The 25430-nt window shown below is 32.9% G+C and overlaps 3 protein-coding genes across 10 annotated transcripts; 1 reads left to right on the forward strand and 2 right to left on the reverse strand.

Annotated features, from left to right (window-relative positions):
- On the forward strand, positions 1289-13537 carry LOC109349707 (eukaryotic peptide chain release factor GTP-binding subunit ERF3A-like). Of its 7 annotated transcripts, none has more exons than XM_019590623.1 (19): positions 1289-1424; positions 2002-2043; positions 2166-2258; positions 3237-3287; positions 3433-3525; positions 4107-4218; positions 5602-5647; positions 5779-5850; positions 6073-6135; positions 6259-6413; positions 6510-6574; positions 7123-7273; positions 7445-7550; positions 7650-7785; positions 8276-8340; positions 8429-8593; positions 8812-8884; positions 8972-9032; positions 13522-13537. In XM_019590623.1, exons 1-18 carry the CDS (start codon positions 1421-1423, stop codon positions 9007-9009), a joined length of 1530 nt encoding a protein of 509 aa, XP_019446168.1. In that variant the 5' UTR covers positions 1289-1420; the 3' UTR covers positions 9010-9032; positions 13522-13537. The 7 variants fall into 7 exon arrangements, with proteins under 7 accessions (XP_019446168.1, XP_019446171.1, XP_019446170.1 ...); XM_019590626.1 differs by having other exon boundaries at positions 2166-2240; XM_019590625.1 differs by having other exon boundaries at positions 2169-2258.
- Positions 11596-15141, reverse strand: LOC109349706 (protein PLASTID MOVEMENT IMPAIRED 1). Of its 2 annotated transcripts, none has more exons than XM_019590621.1 (2): positions 12814-15141; positions 11596-12262 (listed from the first exon to the last, which is right to left on the reverse strand). In XM_019590621.1, the coding sequence occupies exons 1-2, from the start codon at positions 15002-15004 to the stop codon at positions 11889-11891; spliced, it is 2565 nt and encodes an 854-aa protein (XP_019446166.1). In that variant the 5' UTR covers positions 15005-15141; the 3' UTR covers positions 11596-11888. The 2 variants fall into 2 exon arrangements, with proteins under 2 accessions (XP_019446166.1, XP_019446167.1); XM_019590622.1 differs by having other exon boundaries at positions 11596-12265; positions 12814-15059.
- Positions 17783-21804, reverse strand: LOC109349708 (protein DETOXIFICATION 16-like). Its single transcript, XM_019590631.1, has 8 exons — positions 21434-21804; positions 19945-20489; positions 19764-19850; positions 19631-19687; positions 19229-19467; positions 18543-18661; positions 18348-18434; positions 17783-18052 (listed from the first exon to the last, which is right to left on the reverse strand). The coding sequence occupies exons 1-8, from the start codon at positions 21728-21730 to the stop codon at positions 17993-17995; spliced, it is 1491 nt and encodes a 496-aa protein (XP_019446176.1). The 5' UTR covers positions 21731-21804; the 3' UTR covers positions 17783-17992.

Genomic DNA, 25430 nt, shown 5'->3' on the forward strand with positions numbered 1-25430 from the left:
AATGAGAAATTTAAATCGGCGAAAGAAAAGTTGGGAAATGAAGGGACAAGCGATCGAAACAACAATTGGGAAGAAGAAATGCACACCGCATAAGTTTCACTGAATCGAATTTGAAATAAAAATGAAGTAGAGTTTATTGGGGTGATTGATGGATTGATAGGAATTATTAGAGGTGGACCATGAGTCATAATAAATTATTAAATGCTAAATATTATATATGTGAGTAAATAGCAAGAGGATAAGAAGGGTCAATTGTATGAGTTGACTTTGATCATGTGTTATAGAGTGTATGTTAGGAAGTGTAACTTTTTTGGAAGAAAATTTTTGGCTGAGCAATTGACATGTGGCATGGAGAATCTTCTTTTGTTATATAGTAAAATAGATACATAGATACATATCAAAATATTAACGCGTGTTAATTAAGTGTGTTAATAGGGATAAAAGTTAACTAGTAAAGAAGATATAACACATTACCTATAAAAAAGAGAAAAAGATGTATACACTGACTCTGTGTATGAGCTTTTACACTGTTACTCTGTCATATACCATTTATTCTCAATTATGTTTGATTTTTCAGAAAAAATAATCTATATTAATGGTGGATAATAAACTGATTGTGCATAATTCTTTATACAGTGAGTACATCAATATTACATTCCTATAAAAATGTGTTACTTTATATACTGCTTATTATAATCGATTAAAAATATATATTTAAATTAAATTTTTAATATTTAAGTATTTTTCATAAATTATTAGCCGTAGTGACACATGATGGCAAGAGAAGATATGCACAACTAAGGCTGGAAACGAACCGAACTGAGTCAAATCAGAGTTCAGCTTGGTTCAGCTTGATAAAGATTGGTTCGACTCGAAACTTGACTTGAGTTCGATACGAGTTATTTGTTGAGCTCGAGTTCGGCTCGGTTAAAGTTCGCGAACTGTTCAGTTCAGTTCGAATTGGTTCATTTGGACAACTTAAATAGTTAATTAATTTTTAAAAAATAGTACAAAAAGTTGTGTACATATAAATATAACATTGTTTATATATAATAAAAATAAATATAAAAAATAATGTATGAGTATGAAAATTAATTTATATAATATATATATCGAGTTAGCTCATGAATATAACTAGTCAAACTGTACCCAACTTAAGTTCGGTTCATTTATTTAATGAACTCAATTTTTAGCTCAAATTTGACTCATTTGATTAATGAACTAAGTTTATTGAGTTGAATAACGAATCGAATTTCCAACTAATAAAAAAGTTGGTTCAGTTCATCCCACACGAATTGAAGACTATTGGGACTAAAAAATCTCACGCACATAGTTTCTGTTATTCTTCAGTGCTCCCTCGCCGAAACCAAACCCTTCTTCTTCTCTCCACACACCACAATCGTATTCTCCTTTTCACACCATGGGTACGTTCTCCTAATCTCTTCTTTTATCTTCCATTTTCCTTTATCGATTCGTTTTTCTCTTTCCACTTAACTGCATGTTCAATTCCCTTCACTGTTTCAATCGATTTTAGATCTGCATGTTCCGCGTTTTTGTTAGATTTTTTTATGATCTGTGACGCATTTTTGTCAATGCTATTAATTGGTGTAATATCTGAGAAACTATGTTTTTTATTTTGGGTTTGTTACTACTGAAATTGTAGTGATTGAGATTCTTTGAGTGTGTAAATTGATGCGTTTTTAGTGAATTTATCGAGCTCGTGATTTTGATGCTACAATTTCCACTTCCCAATCATAAAAAGAAGCTGAAATTAAGTTTTTTTATAAGCTATATTTTTCTGCTTCCAGAAGATCACTTTTTGTCAAAATAACTTTTGTAGTTCTTTTTTAACCCTAAAAAATGGGCTCTTAATATGTGTTGTGTTTTGTTGTATTGCATCCATTGCACTTCAATTTATTAACATCTTGTGGTATACTTTGAGGTTTTAAGAAACTATTGGAATTGGAGGAAATCTTTATATCTGTTTTGTTTGAATGGTAGATATTGAGGAGGAGATCCGTTCTTTACAGCTTGACTCAGCAGGTAAACCAAAGGCCTGTTTTTTTTAGTTGGTATTTTTTTCACCATGTATCAGTGGTTTTGTACTTTTCTTCCATGTTTTCTTTTAATTTTTCTTTCTATCCAATCTTGCTTGTGATATAAAGCAGAAGAAAATAATGGCATTGTAAACCTGGAGGATGGAAAGCCAGAAGTTGGTAAATCTGATAAGAAGGATGAAGGTGATAAGATTGACGAAGGTCGGTATAAGGAATTAGCATTCTGCTTTTTAATGCCCATTCTTTTTTTGTTTTTATTTCATCTGAAAGTAAATCTAATTGATTACTAACATCAAAAGATGTACCATAATCATACTTCATTACTCTTTGCCATGTTGATGTTCTTATTTTCTTGTTACTTTTTGCTCTCATTTGCTTAACTGTACTTTTGTCTGAAGTATTTTTTCAGAGAACAATCTTCTGCTTCTAAAATAAGTGAGTAAATGCTCCATATAGTCGCACCTTTTGTTCCCCACATAGCACAATCAATTGTGAACTTTCATTTATTCTGAAAGATTGTTTTGAGGTAGAAAGTTATTTTCGAATGTTCCGGATAGAATCCTGTACTTTTGATGAGAGTATTAGGATATTTGGTTACATGAGCTCATCCAATATATGACTTGCTTTATCATGCCTACATGATTTGTTGCCATAAGAGATATTGGTTGCCTATTATCGACTTTGTTAGGAAGTTTGTGCATGTAACTACTCGCCTTTTACATAGTTACATGGTTCGAGGTACTCGGTGCTATGTGATATGTCACTTTTTACATTATTGTTACAAGTCTTCTTTTATAAGGAACTCGGTACATGGTATGCGATACGCCAAAGCCGGTACTCAATAATAGGTTAAATTAGGGAACCATGTAACTATGGTCTTTTATCTCGTTTGGAACCCAATGCAATCTTTTCTCCTTGGACTTTTCTAATCCACTTTGTCCTCACCTTTCAAAAGTGATGAAGTAAATTTGCATCTTCTAGCGACTAGCAATTAGTTCTTAATAACTTCCTTGAATTTGGGGAAATGAAGATGCATAAGCTCCATGTTCTTTGGTGATTGTTTTATTGGTTGCTTGCTGTCTCTTTTTTTTACTTCATGTCATGTTAATAGAATAATAGTATGAAACAATGATGGGGTTTGGAGAGCATCATATAAAGATTTCACTTTGGTGGTTTCAGTTCCAAAGCAGGAGGTTCAACCACAACCTGTTCAGGCTGAAGAGCCAAAAGGTACTGAGATATGTATTTTGTTTTCAAGCATGTTGTTATCAATATATTGTTCATTTAAATTCCTTTCTAAAATCAGACAGGTCATTACCAATAAAGATATTAACATCCTTTTTCTTTTGGCCACTTTCTTGATTTTGATTTAAAGCGAAAGATAAGGAAATTCCTGCTGTGCAAGATGAAAAAGATGATCTGCAGATGAAGAAAAGACACGTAAATGTTGTATTCATTGGTCATGTTGGTAAGTTGATGAAATCAACTTGGTTCCTTTTTGGTATAAGGGATGCTGGGGTTCCCTTTTGCCTTTTGTTCAATTTTGATGACCGTTCAATTGGTTAAGATTATGGTTGTTCATGTATATCATGTGCATCATATGATCAGGGGGGCATTCAGCTACTTATTGTTCTTCAATGTCCTGAACTTTAGGTATTGATCATGGACTAGGACTACTAAAGGAGTTACATGTGTTGCTTCTGCTTGTTGTCTCCTAATTTTTTGTGCTTTTCAAGACAGAACATAAACGAATTTTCCTTGGAATTTGATGATGCTTTTTCCTTACTTACTGTTCGTGTGGTGATTGACATATATTCTGTAAATGTCTAAATTGGCCTTCCTATGTATATGGTGGCGCACTTGATTGAGGATTAATCTACAGTCCATTAGTTATTCTACTAGTGTAGTAGTATGGGGTTTAAAAGTGGCCTTCTAATTGTTTATATGTTGGGTTCCCATGTTCATTCAGTATATTCAGTTGAATCCTCATCTTTTTGTTGTAAAATTAATGTCATTTTAGTATTAATTTGATAGTGTTTCTTGTTCCAGATGCTGGTAAGTCTACAACTGGAGGTCAGATACTTTTCCTCAGTGGTCAGGTTGATGAACGGACTATCCAAAAATATGAGAAAGAAGCCAAGGACAAAAGTCGAGAAAGTTGGTTAGCTCATTTCCCTCAATTCTTGATTGAAGATGTTATCTGTGTTCCAATGCTCTGCTTTGCTGCCTCATCATTTGGTTACTGAAAACATATGGTGTTAACATCTTATGGTTTTCTTCAGTCTATCTACTGACATAATGTGAATTAGCCTGGCTATAAAAGGTGTAGACCTTGTGTTGGTAATTGCTGAATATGTTACTATATAGTGTAACAGAGCATGAGATTGCCTTCATTTTTAGCATCATGATATGTTTTTAAGTTGCCCTTTTGTCATTCTGTATTAAGTGGGATAGTATCTACCGATCAGAATGTCCAAGAGTTTTAGCCTATTATTATTTGAAGTTACACAGTCCCAGGGCAAAAACATAAAAACTGTTGTATGTCAGAATGATGGTGTTCCTCAATTTGTCACGATGAGCTTTATGTATTATCCAGTTAGCATATTTGGTTTGATTTGGATGTGATTTCTCATTTCTGCTCATGATTATGTTACTTCAAGATTTACTTTCACGTGAATTAAAACAAGGAGCATGGACTGGAGGAAATGAATAAGTAAATATACATCATAACTAATAATTGATATAACTGAGAATTAAATAAGTAACCTAAATAAATGACTGAGTAGTTTGTTCTGCATTTGCTTTGCTCACAATGATTTTGTATGATGGGTAAAGTCATGCAAAACATTCACCACAAATTACTCTCTTGTGCATTTTTGAATGTGTGGGTTTTATATCTGACTTTTCTGATAATTTTTTGGTCCTTTTTGTCGGTCATTGTCACTTTTATATTCTTTTTGTATTAATGTGCACCCTGCGGCTTGTTATTCTGTTCAACCCATTGTTGATTTTTCATTCAGAATATATTATTTGCATAACTAGAAATATTTATTCATGTGCAATCTTATGTTTTTTTGCTAATGAAGTGTGACATGCTAATTTCTCAAGATTTTGTTGTGTGCTTTTACACTCAGTAATTGTCCATTACAGGTTTCTTATGCATCATAAATCTCGGCATATGAACTTATTCAATGTTTATTTTGATTTTTCTTGCATTGGATTATAAACTTAGACTAGCAGAATGGTTAATTCCAACTTCAGATATTTTTATTGTTATTAACTGTTGTCAGAGTGAATGTGATATTTCAGATTTTGTAGTGCTATGTCTGTTTAAATGCTTAATAGGTTGTATATTTTACGTACTTTGTATATTTTATTTAACTTCGTAGGGTTAAGGTGCTCAAACTTTGAAATTTTGGGGTGTCTGATTAGGTCTTGAATTTATTATATATGTTTGAAGAGTTTTTATTTTGAAGGTGGGGGTGGCATTTCTTAGTTAGTTCATGATCTATATCAAGTTAATAATTTGAAATTTATACGCTAGGTATATGGCTTATATAATGGACACAAACGAAGAGGAGAGGGTAAAGGTATGCATGAATTTTCTGATAAAATATAACTGGTTAATCCCATCCTATTTTATGTACTCTTCCCTTTTTCCTTCTTGATCATATGAATTTACTTAGAACTCATAATTTGGATAAAAATGTGTTAATTGCAGGGGAAAACAGTTGAAGTTGGAAGAGCACATTTTGAGACAGAGAAAACAAGGTTCACAATTTTGGATGCCCCTGTGAGTATTTGTCTTGCATGATTCTTCTCAGATGTTTTCAATTCCATGGACATGCATATTAATTGTTTAGTAGTCTTATTATGTTTTGAGCTACATAGTGTAATTTCTATGACAACTATTCTTCCCTTGTTTCAATTGTTGTATAACATCTTTTAAAATAACTCAAATCATTTTATGATTTAGTGAGGAAATATTTGGTGTTGAATTATAATGCTTATGCAGGGTCACAAAAGCTATGTTCCTAACATGATCAGCGGTGCATCACAAGCTGATATCGGAGTGTTGGTTAGTTAATCTGTGACATTTCACTCTTTGTTTCTAGACCATCAATAAACACATCTTGACAAGTATTTGATGATTTAACTGTCATGTTATTTGCATGTTTGTCTTTTGTACTCAATCAATCAGGTAATTTCTGCTCGGAAGGGAGAATTTGAAACTGGATATGAGAAAGGCGGACAAACTCGTGAACATGTCCAGCTTGCAAAAACGTTGGGTGTGGCCAAGCTGCTTGTTGTTGTTAATAAAATGGACGAGCCTACAGTGCAGTGGTCAAAAGAAAGGTGTGCATACACATTCACACACACCAACTGATGTCTCTTCTCTTTCTTCGCTTATCTTTGATTTTAATGAGGTTCCTGCTGTTTGTGTCTCACCAGGTATGATGAAATTGAGTCAAAGATGCTTCCATTTCTGAAGCAATCAGGATACAATGTGAAGAAAGGTATCTATCTGACTTTATTTTGTTTGAAAATATGTTGGAGTTTCTTTGTTTGTGCCTTTTTAGTTTATTTTTATTTAAACTTTGGGCTGCTGGTGTAAATTTATGATTTTTAGTGTGTGGATCACATTTTCACATAGAGAATGGCCTTTATATAGTTGTGAACATGATGAGGGAGAGAGACTTTATAGTTCACCGTTCATAGTTTCTTGTTCTCATTTAGAGCTAAGCAGGTTAGGGATCTGGATATCATGTTTTAATGAGATTCGGAGGATGAGTTGAACCTAGAGTATGGAATAAACAGCATCCTGTTTGTTTTAGGAAAGTAAGGATTGAGATTTGGATGTGTTCAGGATGTGCAAACATTATTCTCCTCATGCTCTACATACTATCTCTATGGTTTAGGCTTTGAAAAGATTATGAAAATGGACATGGGAAAGCTCTATTTTTTAAATAATCTCATAACAATAATTTCATATTTTATAGATAGGTCTCCCACGTTTGATGGATTGGGGAGGTGAAGTAATTTTACTAATTATTTCATTTACCAGATGTCATATTTTTACCAATATCTGGATTGAATGGTGCAAACCTACAAACGAGAATGGATAAAAGCATTTGCCCATGGTGGGGTGGTCCTTGCTTATTTGAAGCCCTCGATTCTGTTGAACTTCCAACACGAGATCCCAAAGCTGCTTTCAGGTACTGTGTTTCTGAATTTGTCTCTCCCATACTCTTCCAGAGGTCCTCTGTACTTTCTAGTTTCTATATTTTTTTAATTATTTTTAGACTTCCACACTTAGTGGGGAAAGGCTTTGTTGTATTATTTTTAAGCTTCAACTGTGCTAAGATTGAAGTTCTGACTTTATGTAGGATGCCTATAATGGACAAGTTCAAAGACATGGGAACTGTTGTTATGGGCAAAGTGGAATCGGGTACTGTACGTGAAGGGGATTCTCTGTTGGTGATGCCAAATAAGGTAATTGATTTTCTAAGTTGTTGTGAGTTTTGACTTGTCCTCTTCTTTTGTCTTGCTTCCTCAGTGTGAAATGGGTGACAACTACACATTGATTTGCAGCATCACGTAAAAGTTGTTGCTATATTTATTGACGAAGATCGGGTTAAATGTGCTGGACCTGGAGAAAACTTAAGGATTAGATTATCTGGTGTTGAAGAAGAAGACATATTGTCTGGGTTTGTCCTGTCTTCTGTTGGTATGGACTTTTTTTAATTTAAAATTTTGGTGTACTTTAAAAGACGTATTGAAGCAATTGTGCTTTGTACAAAATATTATTTTGAGATTCAATATTTATTAGCAAGGAATTCCAGAAAATAATTACACAGACAATTTAAGTGCAATGTTTGAAACTTGGTTTTTGTCCCTAGGTTCATTTCTTATTTCTGCCTCTGGGATCAAAAGGTTAGCCCTAGTATAGCATGAAATGTTGGCTCAACTAATTTTACCCTGCAGTTTTAATTCCAATCAAATTAATTTTTTTAGTTGGAATGGGAACCTATGCTTAGATTAAGGTGGGTTTTAAAAGAACTGTCTGAATCATAGAGGGTATTAAAGATTGGTGAGATAAGGACCTTTTCCCATCACAAATGTTCTAATCCTAGTCAATTAAATATTGAGATTGTCTTGTCCTCATACATGCACATGTTGGTGTTTTAGTGTGGTTTTTGTATTTGTCCCTTTTGCAGAAAGCCCAATACCAGCTGTTACCGAGTTTGTTGCCCAGCTGCAGATCCTTGAATTGGTAGACAATGTATGTATCATTTATTTTTATGTCTGCATTGTATCTTCAGTTTCTGTGTTAATAAAGGGTATTAACGTCTTCGTATTAAAATTTGTAGGCTATTTTTACTGCTGGGTACAAGGCTATTCTGCACATCCACTCTGTAGTTGAAGAATGTGAGATTGTTGAGCTTTTACATCAAATTGATCCAAGGACAAGGAAACCTATAAAAAAGAAAGTTCTCTTTGTGAAGAGTGGTGCTGGTGTCGTGTGCCGTGTTCAGGTGTGTTTTATTGCTTTGTAAATTTGGAAGCTGAAAATTTTATATTGCTGTTCACAAGCTTCCCTGTGCCATGAAAAAGGTTTTACTTCATGGTTGTATGATAATTATTGTGTCCTATATAGAAAGGACTTCCTTGTTGATGGTAGCCTGGGTTTTATATTTATTTAATATTATTTATTGGAGTTAAACTTCATCTGGTTTTAAAAATATACTTTCAGGTTAGCAACACAATATGCATTGAGACGTTCTCTAGTTTTCCACAACTCGGGAGGTTTACTCTTCGCACTGAAGGTATGAATTAAGAAATGTTTTCTGTCTTGCAAATGTGTTTCTGTTATACACATGTGTCAAAGCCATATGGTTTATTCTGTTCTGCAGGGAAAACTATTGCAGTGGGAATAGTTACTGGTCTGTGAGTTTGTAACATTTTTGACTTGAGGTAAAGAATATTTCAAGTGCATTGGTAGGCTGCTCTTTGTTTTCATGGTCAACTTTGTTATACTGTTCAACTTTTCATAGTCTCTGATATTTCATGCTTCTCTTGCATATATGGCTTGAATATCCTGAAATGTCTATTCATTTTTCTTTAACTGATCATTTGATTAACTTCCATGGAGTACCTTTGTGCTGTCTTTTGTATGTAAGTAAATGTGAATATGTGGAAATTTGGCATTGTTTTTCAATCTACATCGTCTTTAGATTTTTGTGGTTTTATGTATTTTATTGGACAAATGAAGTGATTTTTAGAGAATAGCAAACTAATGGCCTGTTTGGATTAAGAAAAGTTTCTGTTTTCGTCTTATGTTATTATTGATGTTTACATGTATTTATTGTTTTTTTTCTTCTTCATAATTTTAAAGATTGTATGCATAGCATGTTAACCTTGAAGGAAAAAAACATTTTACAGTTTTCACTGTTTCCTGTACAAAACTTGGAAAACAAGAAACAAAACTAAGACAAGGTGACATGATTATTAATGAAAACAGAACGTTTTTACGGAACCAAGCAGACCCTAAAATTTCAGTTTTCGGTGCTGGTTCTTACCTTTGTTTTTGCAAATTAACCATGATTTTTATTCCAACAGTTTTTTTTTGTTTGTACAGGAGGGGATTCCTGCACAACAAATGGAGTTTGCAGTATTGAGGCATATAATTGACAGCATGGAAGTTTGTAACATATTCATTTTGGTGTCTAATTTTGCTTTTACTTGGGGTAGTTTATTCAGTGAAGATCTATTTTCACTGTCACCCATTTCAACCGTGCTCTTGAGATTTATATTAAAATAGATGGATTTGAATCAATCCACTTGATTAGCTGTGGAATCTGCTGTCTTCTCATATTTTAGCATAATAGCAATTAAACAAATCTAGTTACATTTGACTGCCACATTTACTTTGATATTACTGTGATTCTCTTTACTGTTTATGTAATTTTAGAGAATTGGTAATTTACAAATTGCATTTATCTTCCTATGATTTTGTTTGAGTTGTGACTAGTGGAAATTAGCATATTCATAATTCTCTGGGAAGCTTATTATTGTTTCCATGATATTAGATCATTTATTTGTCAAAAAATATAAATAATTGAATGTTGGGCAATACCAACAAAGTTAGAACTCAGAAATGCTGTGAGTGAAAATACAAAAATTAAGATCATTAATGAATGCATTAGAGGGAAAAGTAGGAGTGAAACCCAGAGGAAAAGACGTGGGGTTGAAACTTATATGGTTTACATGAGAAAAAGAACTAATAAAAGCCCTATAATTAGAGGGAGAATGGATGAAATGGAACCCTTGAGGGAGGATTTAGACCTAAATGAACCTATAATGGAAAATTCTTTGACTTTTGTTGTGAGGATTTGGGATGAAATGTAACTGTTGCTCAGTATTTACAAAGTCGTTTATATTAAGTCAGGGAAATATGACCTCGCCTGTTATCTGTAAAGACCCTTGCTATATCATGCATATCAATTTCATTCAGGAAAACCCTTTGCGTCTGAGTTATTAAGCCATCCAAAATAAGCTATCAAAGCCATTTTTTGGTGTCAGTGCAGTATTGTCATTTGTCAATAACTCAATACTTAATTCCTTTGAGTTTATTATTTCCTTCTTCCTCATTCTAGTTCCGAGATTCTGATTTTGAGTGAAAAAAATCATGTAGATAATTGATTGTAAGCAGTTGAAATTGTGGTCTAGTTAAGCTTATTTTATATTTGTATCTGGTTTCATTACAAAAGAAATTTTTTAGGGGTGTGTATTATGATATTATCAACTCCAAAGGTTAAGAAGTGCTTTAGAAATCCACATTTATATCGTTTTGCAGTAGTGGATATGTGGTGTTAGTTTTATTTTGGATATATGTTTACATATTTGTTAATTTAAATAATTTGCAGTTGCAATTAATATATTTTTGTAAACTGAACTTATAATTATCCAATTCAACCCAAAAGTGGGTGATAAAAGTAGAAGTGAATTGTGACCCCAAATGTCAAGGTTCAAATTTTGGAGTTGTCATTGGAAAAGAGTTTTACATTGGAGTTGTCATTTCAAAAGAATTTAGACACATTCACTATATTCCAGATATAAAAAACCTACCGTGTAATTTCTAAGTACTATCATCGTAAAAATTTATAGACAATTAGTGTATTAACTACAATTTATTTGTATTTATTTTAAAGATTCAACAATTATAAAATATGAATGGTAGATGATATAATGACAATATATAAAACTTATGAAATTCTATAATTTTTTTCTCTCAAAGAGCTATTACTCACATGTGTAACTTCAAATGTCCACATTTGCTTCCATGTATAGATAAAGTAAAAATGCATGCTCTGGACTAACGTCTAATCCAATCAAATGAACAAATATAATGTGTCAGGCCGAAAAGAAAAAAAAACATAAAGAGGTAAAAGGAAGAAAACAAAAGAACAAAAAATGGGAAAAGAGTAAAAAGAAAATGGGTAACTTGAATCAATCAATATCTCACGTGTCCTATATATGACAAAAGAAAAAAATTCACTTTTACAAAAACAACTAATCATACATTATTGTATTCATAAGATCATAACAATTCACAAATGGTATACGTAGCTGCAATGGTTCAACTGTGTAGACAAGAATTTCTCACTTGAACTACATAAAAGCAAAGAATATAAAAGTATTATAACTTTGTATTTACCAAAGACTATGATTGTGAAGAAACTTAAACTTAAATTATAATCTACTAAATACTTATTCGAATTTGATTTTCTTCACTAATCACAGTCTTTGACAATAGAATAGACTTACTAATTACATTACAATTTTGACATTTGGATTTCTTATGGTTTTAAGCCACATTTCAGCAACAATTCTTGATGAAATGCTCCATAACAAGTCTTGTCCCTTAACCAAAGTTTGCTTCCTTTTCTTCTCTGCTTTTCCTAAACCATATGCAACCAACCATTGCATTGCAGTTAATCTCTGCTTCTCATTATCCCATGCATGCTTCTTTGTGCCATTCCTCACTTTAAAACCTCCCACATGCATGCTTATTACTTTGAACCTTGTCTCCTCATTTGTGTCAACACTTGTTGCATGAATAAGCACCATTACAGGTCCTCCAACAGCTTCATAGCGCCTCACTGGATCCCTTAGTTGGACAACCAATATCATTCTCACTTGTTCTGCTTCATCATAACAACTTGCATTAGGGTGCTTTTGTTTGAAATTATTTCTCAAAAAAATGCTTTTTTTCTTTTGTTGAAAAACATCATTTATAAGATACTGATGTATGTTTGGTTAAGATTTTTTCAATAATCAGAATCTCAAAATAATTAGATTTCTGGTTATAATAAGAAGCTAGTTTTTTTTGTATAAACAAGGGTATCCCTTAATCCTATAGGTAAGGAACTAATCATTTTTGCGGTGCATGACTGCCCCTTGTAATAAGTGATGTTCACCAAAATTGAACCTTTGACATTTGGTCTAGTATGATGCATGAAGATCTAGTGGAGCCTTATATCACTAGACTAATGACTCGCTGGTAATAAGAAGCTAGTTTGAGTAGCTTATGATTAACATGAATATCTTCTCAAGTAAAAAAGGATTATTTTGATTTTAGACAAACATAAAATAGCTTCTGCTTTACTCCAAAATGACAAAATCTATAAAAGGTTAATCATTTTTTACACAATCTAAAAATCAATTTTTATAAGTTTAAACAAATGGGTCTTACTGTTGTTGTGGCTGTGATCTTTGATCCAATCCTCAAGTGAAATAGCAGAAGCCAAAAGATCTTTCACATTGTCTCCATTCTTTGAGTTGAGTGCTGATACATCAAAAGGTGCTTCTTCCTCAGCCATATCAACTTGAACTTTCAATGCTTCAACAGTCATTGACTCAATCTTCTGCATTGTAAAAGCTAGAAGGTTCTCTGCAGTAAGAGGGTCTTCATCAACATTCCAAAGACCTGTTGATATTCTTTCTTTCCTTCCTGAACTCATCACATTTGCCATGCTTTTCAAGGTAGAAACTATCCGAGCCGCGCTAGAACTAGCTCCTTCCTTGTTCCTACCTTGTATGATGGCAGAAGCAATGCCTTCAAATGCAACCTGTTCTGCAGTTTTACCTATAATCTCATCTATAGGCATCAATGAGGAAACTTGAGAGCTAAGTTCATCAAGACCAATGCTAGCCAATTTCTGAAACAACTCGAAACCACTCAAGGGTTGATTTAATGCCAACACAAAAGGCTTTGATATCTGCATTGCTAGCTTTGGAGTTTCATTTCTATCCACAGCAATATCTAAGGGATTCATTGAAGCCAAGTAGCCACCATCCTTTGTTTGAACTACACAACCTAACCCTTTTCCAAGGTCAGCAAGATATACTTTTGATCCTTTATCTTCAGAGGAATAATCACTTTTTCCTTCAAGTTGTAAAGGTGGAATTTCAGTTTGGTTGAATAAGTATTCTGTGCTTTCTTGACCCTCAAGCAACTGAAGAAACTCCATTGTCACAGTTTCTTCATCAGCATCTAGCCTTTGTGAATCTGTATCCTCATCTTCTAGTCTCATAGAATCTTCTCCCATCATAGTTTCAAGAGCTTTTATCTGCTGTGCAATTGAATCAAGCTCAGATAATCTATTAAGGTGCAAATGATCATGCACTATTTCCTTTACAACCTCGCTTGAAGCTGATTTTACTTCCTCAGATTTCTCAGATTCAGCTTCATCTTCTTCTTTTTCTTCTTTCTTCTCTAGAACCTCAACTCCTTTATCAACAACCTCAAAATCAGGAAGATCAAAATCCTCCACCTGTTCTTTTGTTTCATCAAGTTTATTGGTAGAGGAAGAAGGATCCTGAACTGGATTTGGATCATCAAGATTCAAATCATCCATTCCTTGAATATCATCACCTCCTATTCCTGATTTTGAAGGAGACCATGCATCATTTCTGCTTGTGATTCGAGGACTAGCCATGCTGAATGATGACTTGGATTGTTTTCTAGCTAAAGAAGATGCCAAATTCTTCAACCTGCTAGACTTTGAATTCTCCACTTCACTATTATATATATCAACTTTTCCATCTTTCTCCATAATCTGAAAACCAAGCTTCAGAACAAGTTCTCCTCCTTTTGCCTTACCAAACAAGCTATAGCTTGTATCCCATTGCCGAACCCGCGTGCCTTGTTGATTTTTCTCAATGGACTCACTAATCAACTCACTCAAATCCACAGAGTTTCTTCCAAATTCAAGCTCTTTAGCATCAACTGCAAAAAGGTATATCCAAAATGGCCTTGGCTCAAACTTAACATATTTTCCACCACTATTGCTAGTATAAACATGGCACCTTACGAAAAGGGTCTCTTCAAAATCTGCAGCACCTTGTGCAACCCTTGATGGCATTGTCTTAACAGCACCATCTTTTGTTTCCTTCTTTCTAACACACACTGAAAGCCTAAGTCCATTCATTGAAGAAGGAAGACCTTGAGCAGTGACAACTTCAACAGAAAACAAGCAACTAAGTTTCTGCATGCCAATATGAGAAAGTGCCCTTATAGGCTTCCAGTTCCAAACACCTTTCTTATCACCTGAACTTGTTGATTTCTCATCAATCTTTTTGTTCTGTGATTGTGTTGTAAGTGGTGCTTTAACATCTTCAACTTCAAGCTTTGGTCTTGGTTTCCATGGTGACAAGGACATGCGACGTGGCCTTGGTTTGTTGAAGGTTGAATCATCAACTGTTTTAACTGTTTCAGTTTCATCTTCAGGAAATGGTATAGAGGGTATTGAAGTTCTTGGTAAGACAAGTGATGCTGTTCTTCTAGCAGAGGTATGTGTTTTGTAAAGGGTTTCACTTAGAGCTTCTAGTTCTTGAAGAATTTGAGCATTGGGATTGGTTTTGGTAGAGTTATCAGTTGCCATCAAAAGTGAACTTAGAAGGTGTGTTCTTGCAAGAAATGGAAATGTTGAGGAAAATGGTCACAAAAGTGAGTTGTTGTTTTGGGATGTGTAGGAAGACAGGGCTATGTATGTTTTGTTCCACACTTTCTATTATTCCCTATGCAAAATTTATCTTGTGATTGGTGAAAACTCAATAAATTAATTTAAAATTTAATAGATAATAATTTTTTGATCTTTGGAAAGGTTGTTTGGGTTAGTGAAGGTCAGAAGTTTAAAACTATGAAACAGTGTCTTTAATTGTGCAACAGTGCAAGTATGGCTATATTTTTTTTATAATCTTAGACACAAAGTGGCACTGTGAGGCATATAATTTGATCTCATTCTTTTCAATTTTCATTTTGTAAGTGACATTCTTGTAATCTTAAATGAAAATAAGAAATAATACATGGATTGTTGCCTACATTGTTCTCACAAATATTACTTTTTGCGATTTTAGAAGTTAGAGAAATGAAATTAAATACTTGCAAGCTATAAAATACTCTTGTATAAAACTGAAATATTTTATTTTTTCTTCATTTTCCTCCAAAACTTACTCACAAATGTATCTCGACATACAAATTGATCCTAATATATGAGTTGATTTTGGAGAGAAAGAGAAGGATTAAGAATCATCTTATAAATGTATTTCATGCTTTAAAGCCTTTCCATTTTTTTTTTTTGCCATCAGAAAACCAAGTCAAGGTATTTCTAAAGCCTTAGGTTGTGTGCTCATTAACCTTAGTGCACAAAAAATAAAGAAAAGATAAGATGGTAACTTGGAAGGTTGATTAAGCTGAGGTGGAGAACTAAGCTGTATGGATATTGCTGGTTCTTTCTAGACCAATAAAACATGAATAGGATTTGTGGAAGATAGAACATGAACGGTGGCATTGTGGTGTGTCGTGAGTAAGACAAATATGAAAACAAATATTGGTTGATTAGGCAAACTGGTCCCACCGAATTTAATGCTTGGTCTATCCACAGTTGTTTGTATGTGGTATATGGTTAGGTACCCTTTGTTTCTTTGTCTCATAGCACAGGTGAGTATGAGATGGAGACTAACTGTTCCTAACGGTATCTCATTTTCTGTCTAAGTTAATCATATATTAACATGTAGATAAAATAACAATTTTAAAAGTAAAAATTAATAAATTGGAATATTCTAATTGACTTAAAATATAGAATGAAATACTATTTAAGACATATAATATCCATAGGTATTTTCCATAACTTCAATTTTTGATATGTTTGGATAAACCCAATGCTTATTGTTACTGTGCTATGTTTCTTTTGTTTTTCACAATTCTATTACCCATATCTTCACAATTTATGTTTAATGTACTTTCATGCTGAATCCTATTTGTCCTTGTGTACTTACATGCTTAGATTGCCATATTTATTTGAGTCTAAAATCTCACAGTATAAAGTTTTTTATATTGTCGGCATATCATCCAACATTAATTTGTAATATTTTTGTTGAAAGTAAAAGCTAGCTAACATATGAATGGTGGAGATTTATTGACGGTGTAAACCTGAAAAATGATTAAGGAACCCCTTCATTTTCTAGGAAAAATTTTCAACCATTTATTTTTTTCAACCAAAGGGTGGCTGAAAAAATAAAGCAGACAATTGAAGAATGCAAACAAAAAATGGTATAAAATTAGGTTGTTTTGGTTGGCCTTCATTGCAACTTAACACAAAGTCATGAACATTATTAGGTCCAGCTCAAAAACTTTCATTGATGGAACCACTTATGAGTAATGATGTTTCCTAGCTGATAGTTTATGCCTTTGACTCTGATATCAAGGTTCCTAGTTCTTGTTGTTTGAGGGCACAAAACAATGTTTAATATTCCCATCATATATCCTGTACATAAGGAACTAAAATTTTATTTGTTTATTTATCTTTATACATAGCCATGTATTGAATAAATGTTACTGTATGTGGGTTTTCTCTTTTTTGTATGAAGTAACAGCCAATGCATCCATCATCAGTTAATTGCTTGTAAATTTTCATTCCTTACTTATCTTGAGTAATAGACAGATGAAACATTACTCAATAGCATTGTGTATAGTAGAATATAACATGGTTGATTGATATTAGAGTGTTGAAGTTGAAGGTCTATCCCATTCTATCCATGGTTGACATGTCACATGTGTTAGAGTGTTCAAGACCTATCCCAATATAATGACATTCTCTCTCTTCTTAATTATTGTTATGTCCCATTATTGATAATACAGTGTATTACATATCAAATTGCGGACAATATCACCTAATACAGTCATAATATTATAGTTGTAGTACCGTTTGAACTATAATAAAAAAAAATCATACAAAAATTAACATTGCAATCCTAATAACTGCAACAGCTGTGACCGTAATTTAAAATAGGAGTATACAGGACCTCATCTCACTAACTCATCTTGTGTTCGAATTCATGGAGAAAGACCCTAAAGCTGTCACTAAAGACCATAATATCTTTCTTTCACTTGCTGATAAAAAACCTTACCTTCAAATGATGCTAAAGGTCTTGCTTATTGCCACAAGAAATGGGTTTTGCACAGGTAGAATATGTTGCTGATTTGTTCGTTACAAAGTTGTTACTTTCTTGTAGTGTTTACCTCAAAAGTCTGCTTATATATTTTTCAGGGATATGAAGCCAAATAATTTGTTTATTTTAGTAGTGCGCTGCTTCAATACAATTTCTTATTTTGTTGCATTGTTATTTGTATCTAACTATCCATCATAACTGAGCAAACATTAAATGAAATTGTAGATTAAATTACATCAACTAGATAATGAAGTTGTTACAACCTCATACACTGTATAACTGAATATCATGTTTATCAAATAGACAAATTGTTACAAAAACATAACTAGTGATGAGAGACAATTTCAAACTAAATCCCTTAGTAAGGTTTTGCTCTATCAATTTGTACTGAACTTGTACAACTAAAAGAGAGTGCAGCTTCATGAGACTATGCTATCTGGTTTTACTGAATTGTAGACTCTGTCTGTAGTCTTTTTTGCCTGCATAAAAAACAAAATTTCAGAACAAAGGTGTGGGCAAGTTAGCAACCCAGCATCACAAAACCAAAAAGACATTGGTCTAGTGGTGTAAGGCTCCCGCTAGATCTCCAGGATGACCAAAAGGTCAAGGGTTCAATTACTGGGAGCGACACTTGTTGATAGGTGCAGCCACACCCCGAAAGGGATTAGTTTCTTACCCTTAAGGTGAGGGGATACCATTGGTAGTAGTACACATAAAAAACCAGCATCCGAAATTGTAAGGATGAATGATAAAAGGAAAAGGCAAAACTTTCACCTCTCGGTCCCAATCAGTGCGTATTGTAACAATGATTAGAGTTAACATTTGAACAGCCACTGCACATATGATTCCTAGCCAAAGCCCCTATACAAGTATTTCAGTAGTTATGGGAGAAAACAAATTGATTGAAATCTGAGAAAAAGAGTTTACTTGCTTTACAAGGCCATGACACAAAGAATAGACCTGTTATACCTTCCCATCAAGATGAAATACAAAAGCTAATACGATAGCTACTGGAATCCCAACCAGATAATAAGACCCGAGATTGATAGTCGCGCCGATTATCTGCCGACCGCATCCTCTAATAGTGCCTGCATGAGATTATATACTTAAGTTCTAATTAACTAAAGTACCTAATATTCATCACTGTACTTGCAGTTTTAATTGTATGCCCAATATAACTTTTCTCATCTGAAAATTAAAACAAAATGTTTCTGATCATGCTTTCATGTGATGTGCAGGAATGCAACGCAGGTCTAAGAAAATGGCTACAACACAAACTTGACTGTTTTGAGTCTCAATTGTAAGTATGTTCATCCAAATTGTTAGATATTGGAGTAACGGAAATAGCAGAATAAGATAACAGTTAGTAACTGTTATATTATGTAGTTGAGATACCTGTAAGTAAGTTATACTATAGAAATAGAGTTTCACAGAAACTAATCTAACACAAGACAGAAATTTATGCTACATGCTTGGTTAACCACAATTTACAATATTGTTCTTTTGGCATCCACCTGCACTATTACTGAGAACCTTCATAGGGTAATGGAAGAGGCTATAGAGTATGACATAATGGAATTTCATATATGTCCTTATTACTTATTAGTGTTTCTGAGTTATGCAGACAAGAAATGAAAGAAATAGGGACGGAAAACCTGAAAGAACACACTGGATTCCGTCCAGGCTGTTGGATGCTGCAAGAAGTGGCAACATGGTTGCCACATATTTAACAACTTCTAGTTCATTACTATAAGCATAGCCCCAAACATTGTGTAATAGTATCATCGCCGTTCCAACTAAGATTCCCTCAATAATGACCATTACTAGGACAACATACACTGCTAAACGCGAACCCCAAGCATTACCGGCTCCAAGTTCATTTGATACACGAATGCTGCGAAGAATCATGCAAACATTACTCAAAATGCATATATGCTAGATCAGGGAAGAAATATTAACAGGCAAATTAAGAGGAGGACAAAACATTTGACAGATGTGTACTTAAGAATAACAATGAAGTTGCCACAAAATTCTATTACTTCATAAGCACAGCTTACCTTGCAGCTTCACTGAAACCAAGAGGGATCATAACAACAGTTGTCGCCGTATTCATGCTGAGGAAACCAAAATTAGTTTTATGAAATAATAATAATAATGTCAAGTGTGTGTAGGACCTCCTATGGAACTAACCAGATTGAAAGCACTGATGTTTGTAACTTTGGATTTGGAAGAAGACCAGATAGGAGAACCAACAATTCAAATGCCCACATTTCCAAACTGTTCAGCATAATTGAAAACAAGATTGGGATCTCAAACAGAATTGGAATTGGAATGAATGGAAAGAGAGTAAACTATTAGAGAATGTAATTACCAAACCATAGCAGCTGAAGGAATGGCAATACTTAGAAAAAAAGGGATGTTATTCAGTGCCTCTTTTGAAAAGCCTGTCCATGTTTTTGCAAAGGAAGGAGAACACTTGACATAGAGTATCAATATCAAAACATTCAGCCAATAAGATATACTATTTGATATTGCAGCTCCTACATTCCCTAGCCCAGTTTTAAATACCAAAATCCAACATAGAAAAAAATGAAGGAAAGTAGTAACTCCAGTGCTGAACATCATTGGAAATACAACATTTTGTGTTTGCAAAAATCTGATCATGCATTGAAGAAGACCAAATGCAAAAAGGCTTGGAATTGTTGCCTGAGCATATCTTCCAGCTTGTGCAGATATTTCAGGATCTTGACCAAGGAAAACCAGAATGGATCCTGTGTTTGCCCATATAATTGCAAGGGGTATGCTCACAATCATAAGAACAAGCATGGCTCTCTGTGTGTGTATGCCTAACATGCTGTGCTGGTTTGCTCCATATGACTGCCCACATAAGGTATCCAATGCAGTTGACATTCCCAACTGTCCCAATAAACAACCAAGATTAGTTGAGGCTAAATACATTGCTTGTTTCCTTAATAACTAGTTACTAGAAAATATGTTTGTAGTGTTAACCATTGGCACTTGAAGCTCACAAGTTAGGTACTAGTTCATCTTCAATACCAACTCAAGTATAGATTGCATTGGTGGTGATTAAAAAAACTATGTTCAACTAGTTATATTAACTTGCCAGTTTAGCGCAGCGGTAAGGTTGTTACTTAATGACAATGAGTTTACAAGTTCAAATCTTGAAAACAAACTTCTCCATTTCTTATGGGTAAGACTACTATATTTATCCTTCACGGACCTGGCACTAGCCCCAAGTTATATTAACTTGGGCATGAAATTAAAAACAAGGATAGGCACTCAGTAATTAAATTATATTACATTAAATTCTTTAAAGTTAAACTAAGAAAGATACCACACTAAATTGATAAATTGATATAGAAAAAACTCATAAAAGGGAAAAGTAATGACTACTAAATTATCATAACCATAAGAAAGTCACATATGAGAATATGTGAAACATATATCAATGAAAATATATTAGATATGTTGAAATATATTTTGGTAGTTTGAGTTAATATTGTATTAGACTAGGAATAATTAGTTTAAACTCATTTCATTTTATAGTTAGAGTTAGTTGATTAATTAGTTTTAGTTGTTAGGTTAGTTAGTTTCCCTTCCCTTTATATTAGTCTTTCATTACAACTTTTCTATTCATTCATTGTATGTAATTAGTTCAATGATTCATTCAATCAATGAAATACACATTCTTTCTTCCTACATGATTTATAATAAACATTCTTTCTTCCTCATTGATTTCTAACAAGGTATAATACATGTGGTAGAAAACTCAGATTCCAGATTGTAAAAAGAGTATCTAAATATATATGCAGTATGCAGATAAGGAAAATTGAACTGACCAATATGCTAATACCAGTGACAGTACAAAAAGATGTAGCCATTGAAGCACCAGCTAGAGGCAACTCTCCAAGGTGGCCAACAAACATTACAGATATAACTTGTAAGCAATAATTTAGTAGTGTCACAAATATCAAAGGTCCTGCTAGCCATAACTGCTTCTTAACTTCTTCAATAATTTCTGTTCTTGCTCCTACCCATTTCTTATTCTGCTCTATATCATCAACATTGGGTCCATCTTGGCCTGAGTATTGAATCAATGGAGACTGAAGAGATGCATTTTGATCTGTAATCTCCATTTGTGACCTTGCTTACACTTCAGAGATTGGAGGGTGAGTTTTCTCACGTCCAATAATAGAATAATTCTAGTACATATTTTTGAAAAATACTTGCATGGAAATGTATTCAAGAACTAAATTGTAATTAGAAATAATTTTTTAATGTATTAAAATTTGATTAGTTGTGATATCTATCCATCCACAAAAACACTTTTAACACCATTATTTTTATCACTTTTAACGCTATAAACATGAGCAGAATAGAAAGTATTTTAAACTTTACGCATGAAACACGAGGTTGGTGTACTGATGAAGTGATAGCTCCTTATATTGGAGTAGGATCAACTGTTTTAAATGTGTTAGATGTCTCTTATTATTATGCCTTAAAAGAATTTTATGACTATTTTATAGCTCTCTTTTAAGGGCATTTTATGTCACTGGTTTTGTTTCCAAACATCCAATGCTTGGAATCCAAGATACCAAGACTTCGTTGCCTATAAAAGGACACATATAGAGAGCTTCAAAATCATCTTCACAACACACAACATCTCTTTCATTTACACACATATATTGTGAGTGCATTCTTGGTGAGAATTCTTGTTCCATTTGACAGAGTATTTGTGAGAAAAAATATTGTCATTTGTTCCTCATCATTATAAGAGGATTTCTTGTACTCTTCTTTTTTACATAGTAGAATTTTGCTCTTGATACCCGTGGTTTTTTTCCTCTCACACCGAGAGGTTTTTCCACGTTAAATCTTGTGTGTTATTTTCTTTATCCTTTACTTGCTTCTCTTTTGTTCTCAATTGATTCAATCCTGTGCTTCCGCATTGTGCTTTATCCTTAACAAAATGTTGTCACATTTTATGTCTTAAACCAATCAAAATATGATAGGCTTGAGACAGAGAATGAGACACGGTCAGGGGTACTCCTTATACTTTATTGAAATATATTTTATGTGTTAGTAATTAATTTAAAGTCAGATATCTTTTAATTGATTAGTTAGATTTAATTGTTACTTTAATTACTTTTCCTTCCTCTTATATAAACTATTGTAACTTTGTAATTTAATTTAATATAATTTTATTCAATTCATTCAATTAAATATGCATTATTTTTTTGTTCCTTAATTTCTAATCTTTCATTAGTCAAACTCCTCTTCTAACAAAGGTTACTTGATTCAGAAAATCATATCTCCATATTCTTCGTCAATCAAATTCCAAAAAGTAGTTCTTTATATTTTAAGTGCTATTTTTTAATTGAATTAAGACACATATAAATACACAAAATAAAATATGTGATCTCCATTCCTCCTGGTTTTATAAATTTAAAAAAATTATTTTATTAAATATATAGTTAAAATTATTACCATTAATTATTTATTTCTAGCATATATCACAATCTCAATATAGTAGTGAACCTGAAATAGTAGAGAGGATACAAATTCTTCTTTAAATAGCTAAAGTTGTCTAGCACAGAGTAAAAATGAAAAATAAAATAAAAATAGGAAGTCTAATTTTATTTTCTCTCATTTCTTTTCTAATGGTTCTTAGAATCTTTTATTGGCAATATCACTTTCTTTTAGTAGTAGTAGTCCTCTATTTTAGTTGTAGTAGCTCTATCGTTTTGTTTGGTTGATAAGAGAAAATGAGAAGAGATAAATAGGCGAGAAAGAAAAGGGTGAGAAAGAGAAAGAGGATAAATAAAATAGAATTTTGTGATGTTTGATATAAGAGAAGAATGAAAGAAAATGAATAGAAAGAAATATTTTCTTCTCTTTCTCTTTTGTTTGTTTGAATAGAAAATGAGAAGAAAATGATGATGTTGTGCTTCAAATTACAACAAAAAAAAATGTAGAAAAATGTTATTTTATTATTAATTAAAATAAATGTTATAATTTTAAATTATAAATTTTATTATAATTTTAATTAACATTTTTAATTGATATAGTTTGTGACATAGTTTATGACACAATTTGAGACAGTAGATCATTGTCCAGCTGAAGTCTCTCTTTCTCTTCTCACTTTCTCCTCATAAGTGGTGGGAAAGAAACTTTGTGGGCCCACCTACTTTTTTCTTCTTTCCCCTCTCAACCAAAGGGGAGAAACTCCCCATTTCTCTTCTAGTTCTCTCTCATTTTTTTTTTCTCTTCTCTAACTCTATTCAACCAAACTCAACCTTAGTGTAGTGGTTTGAGAGACAACAATTCCATCTTTTAGTAGCAGTGACGGTAACTTTAAGGGACAATAACCTTATTTTTAAAGGGTGGATGTCTTATATTTAAGGGTTAATAACCTTTTGTTTGAGTTATATTAGTCATTTTGTTGAGTGACGGTAATCATCAAGTAACAATAGCTACCATATTGTTGAGTGATAATAGGCACCATATTCTTGAGTGGGTGTATATTTGATGGGCATGAACCATATCTTTCTTGGACAACATTAAGCTTAAGTTGAAATTTCCATATGAGTAAAGATTGAGAAGGGCCAACATCAAGCTTAAGTTTATAATAATGTATAGAACTCAATGCAAGGTTGTAACAACACATGAAACAGATTAACATGGATTCAAGTTGTGGGTTGCCAATTGCAGAATATCTAACACTTTTTAGAGGAAGAATATGCTTAGAAACTAAGATATATATTTGAGTTTTCGTTCTCAAGTGGACCTTAGTGTTTTTCTTCTTCTATAATAATAAAGTATCTCCTGGTATAATGAGGTAATTATCTCCTTCAGCCAACAAAATCATCCATATGTCATAGTTAACCATTTTCTATAAAAATATTTCTAAAACTAAAAAATCAATACACATGTCATACATTTACTAGCTGGAGAAAATAAGTTATCTTCTGATAAGGGTGAGCATGAGATGGGTTAAGCATGTCCCTCACTCGTCCCTAAATATTGATCGGGTCAATTTTTGAACCCGGGCCCGTCCCTAATTAGGCTGGGACGCGTGAGGGACGAGTCCAAAATAAGACGGGTCAAGATAAAGACGGATCGATGTTGAAAAGTGACAATAATAGATTTTTTTCTCAAATCTTTACAATCAAAATTATTACCATATGTATATAAACCCTGCATCTTACATACATAAATATATAAACTGCAAACCATAAATTGTATCCTTAAAACTAAAAACTATAACAATTACGTGATTAAAAATTATAGAAGACATTGAAAAATTCAGAACAATTTAAACTGTCAAGTGTCAACATAAATTGAAGTGTTCTTGTAAATGATAAATAATACATGAGAACTGAAATGACAAAATGTCAATACTCAAAAGTTCACACAAAAGTGAATATAATAATTATCTATAAACTGAAAAATGAAACTTAAATTAGAGTCCACACAAAGTATACAAAAGCTAAAAATTAACTATTTTCTATCAATTAAGATTTATGGTTGCATGCTTTGTCACCACTCTCCAAGAAAAATAGTCAAAATTACATAATACATATTTTTAGTTGAATTAACCAAATAGTAAAAAAGAAGTGAACTCACCAACAACAACTTTCTCATTAATGTCAAATTGATCAAAATCATTATCATTAAACTTGAAGCCGGCAGGGTTTAACTATTTGAGAACATATGAACATTATGGGTATTGGTTGTACTTATTCAACTATTTTTGATATATAACTATAAAGGATGAGTCGGGTGACCCGTATATATACTCGAACCCGTCCATTTTTGACGACGAGTCTGTCCTTTTTA

Source organism: Lupinus angustifolius, chromosome LG06, assembly GCF_001865875.1.
Source record: "Lupinus angustifolius cultivar Tanjil chromosome LG06, LupAngTanjil_v1.0, whole genome shotgun sequence".
Lineage (NCBI taxonomy): Eukaryota > Viridiplantae > Streptophyta > Magnoliopsida > Fabales > Fabaceae > Lupinus > Lupinus angustifolius.

Excerpts from the sequence above, each read along its gene's own strand:
- LOC109349707 (XM_019590623.1), top strand. Across the intron at positions 6,414-6,509 it reads GTGCAGTGGTCAAAAGAAAG|GTATGATGAAATTGAGTCAA; the intron begins GTGTGCATACAC and ends GTGTCTCACCAG. Across the intron at positions 7,551-7,649 it reads TGTTGGTGATGCCAAATAAG|CATCACGTAAAAGTTGTTGC; the intron begins GTAATTGATTTT and ends ATTGATTTGCAG.
- LOC109349706 (XM_019590622.1), bottom strand. The coding sequence starts at position 15,004 with ATGGCAACTGATAACTCTACCAAAACCAATCCCAATGCTCAAATTCTT. Across the intron at positions 12,266-12,813 it reads AGATCACAGCCACAACAACA|CAGAACAAGTGAGAATGATA; the intron begins GTAAGACCCATT and ends GTTATGATGAAG.
- LOC109349708 (XM_019590631.1), bottom strand. The coding sequence starts at position 21,730 with ATGGAGATTACAGATCAAAATGCATCTCTTCAGTCTCCATTGATTCAA. Across the intron at positions 19,688-19,763 it reads ACATCAGTGCTTTCAATCTG|CATGAATACGGCGACAACTG; the intron begins GTTAGTTCCATA and ends TGGTTTCCTCAG. Across the intron at positions 18,053-18,347 it reads GCACTGATTGGGACCGAGAG|GCAAAAAAGACTACAGACAG; the intron begins GTGAAAGTTTTG and ends TTTTTTATGCAG.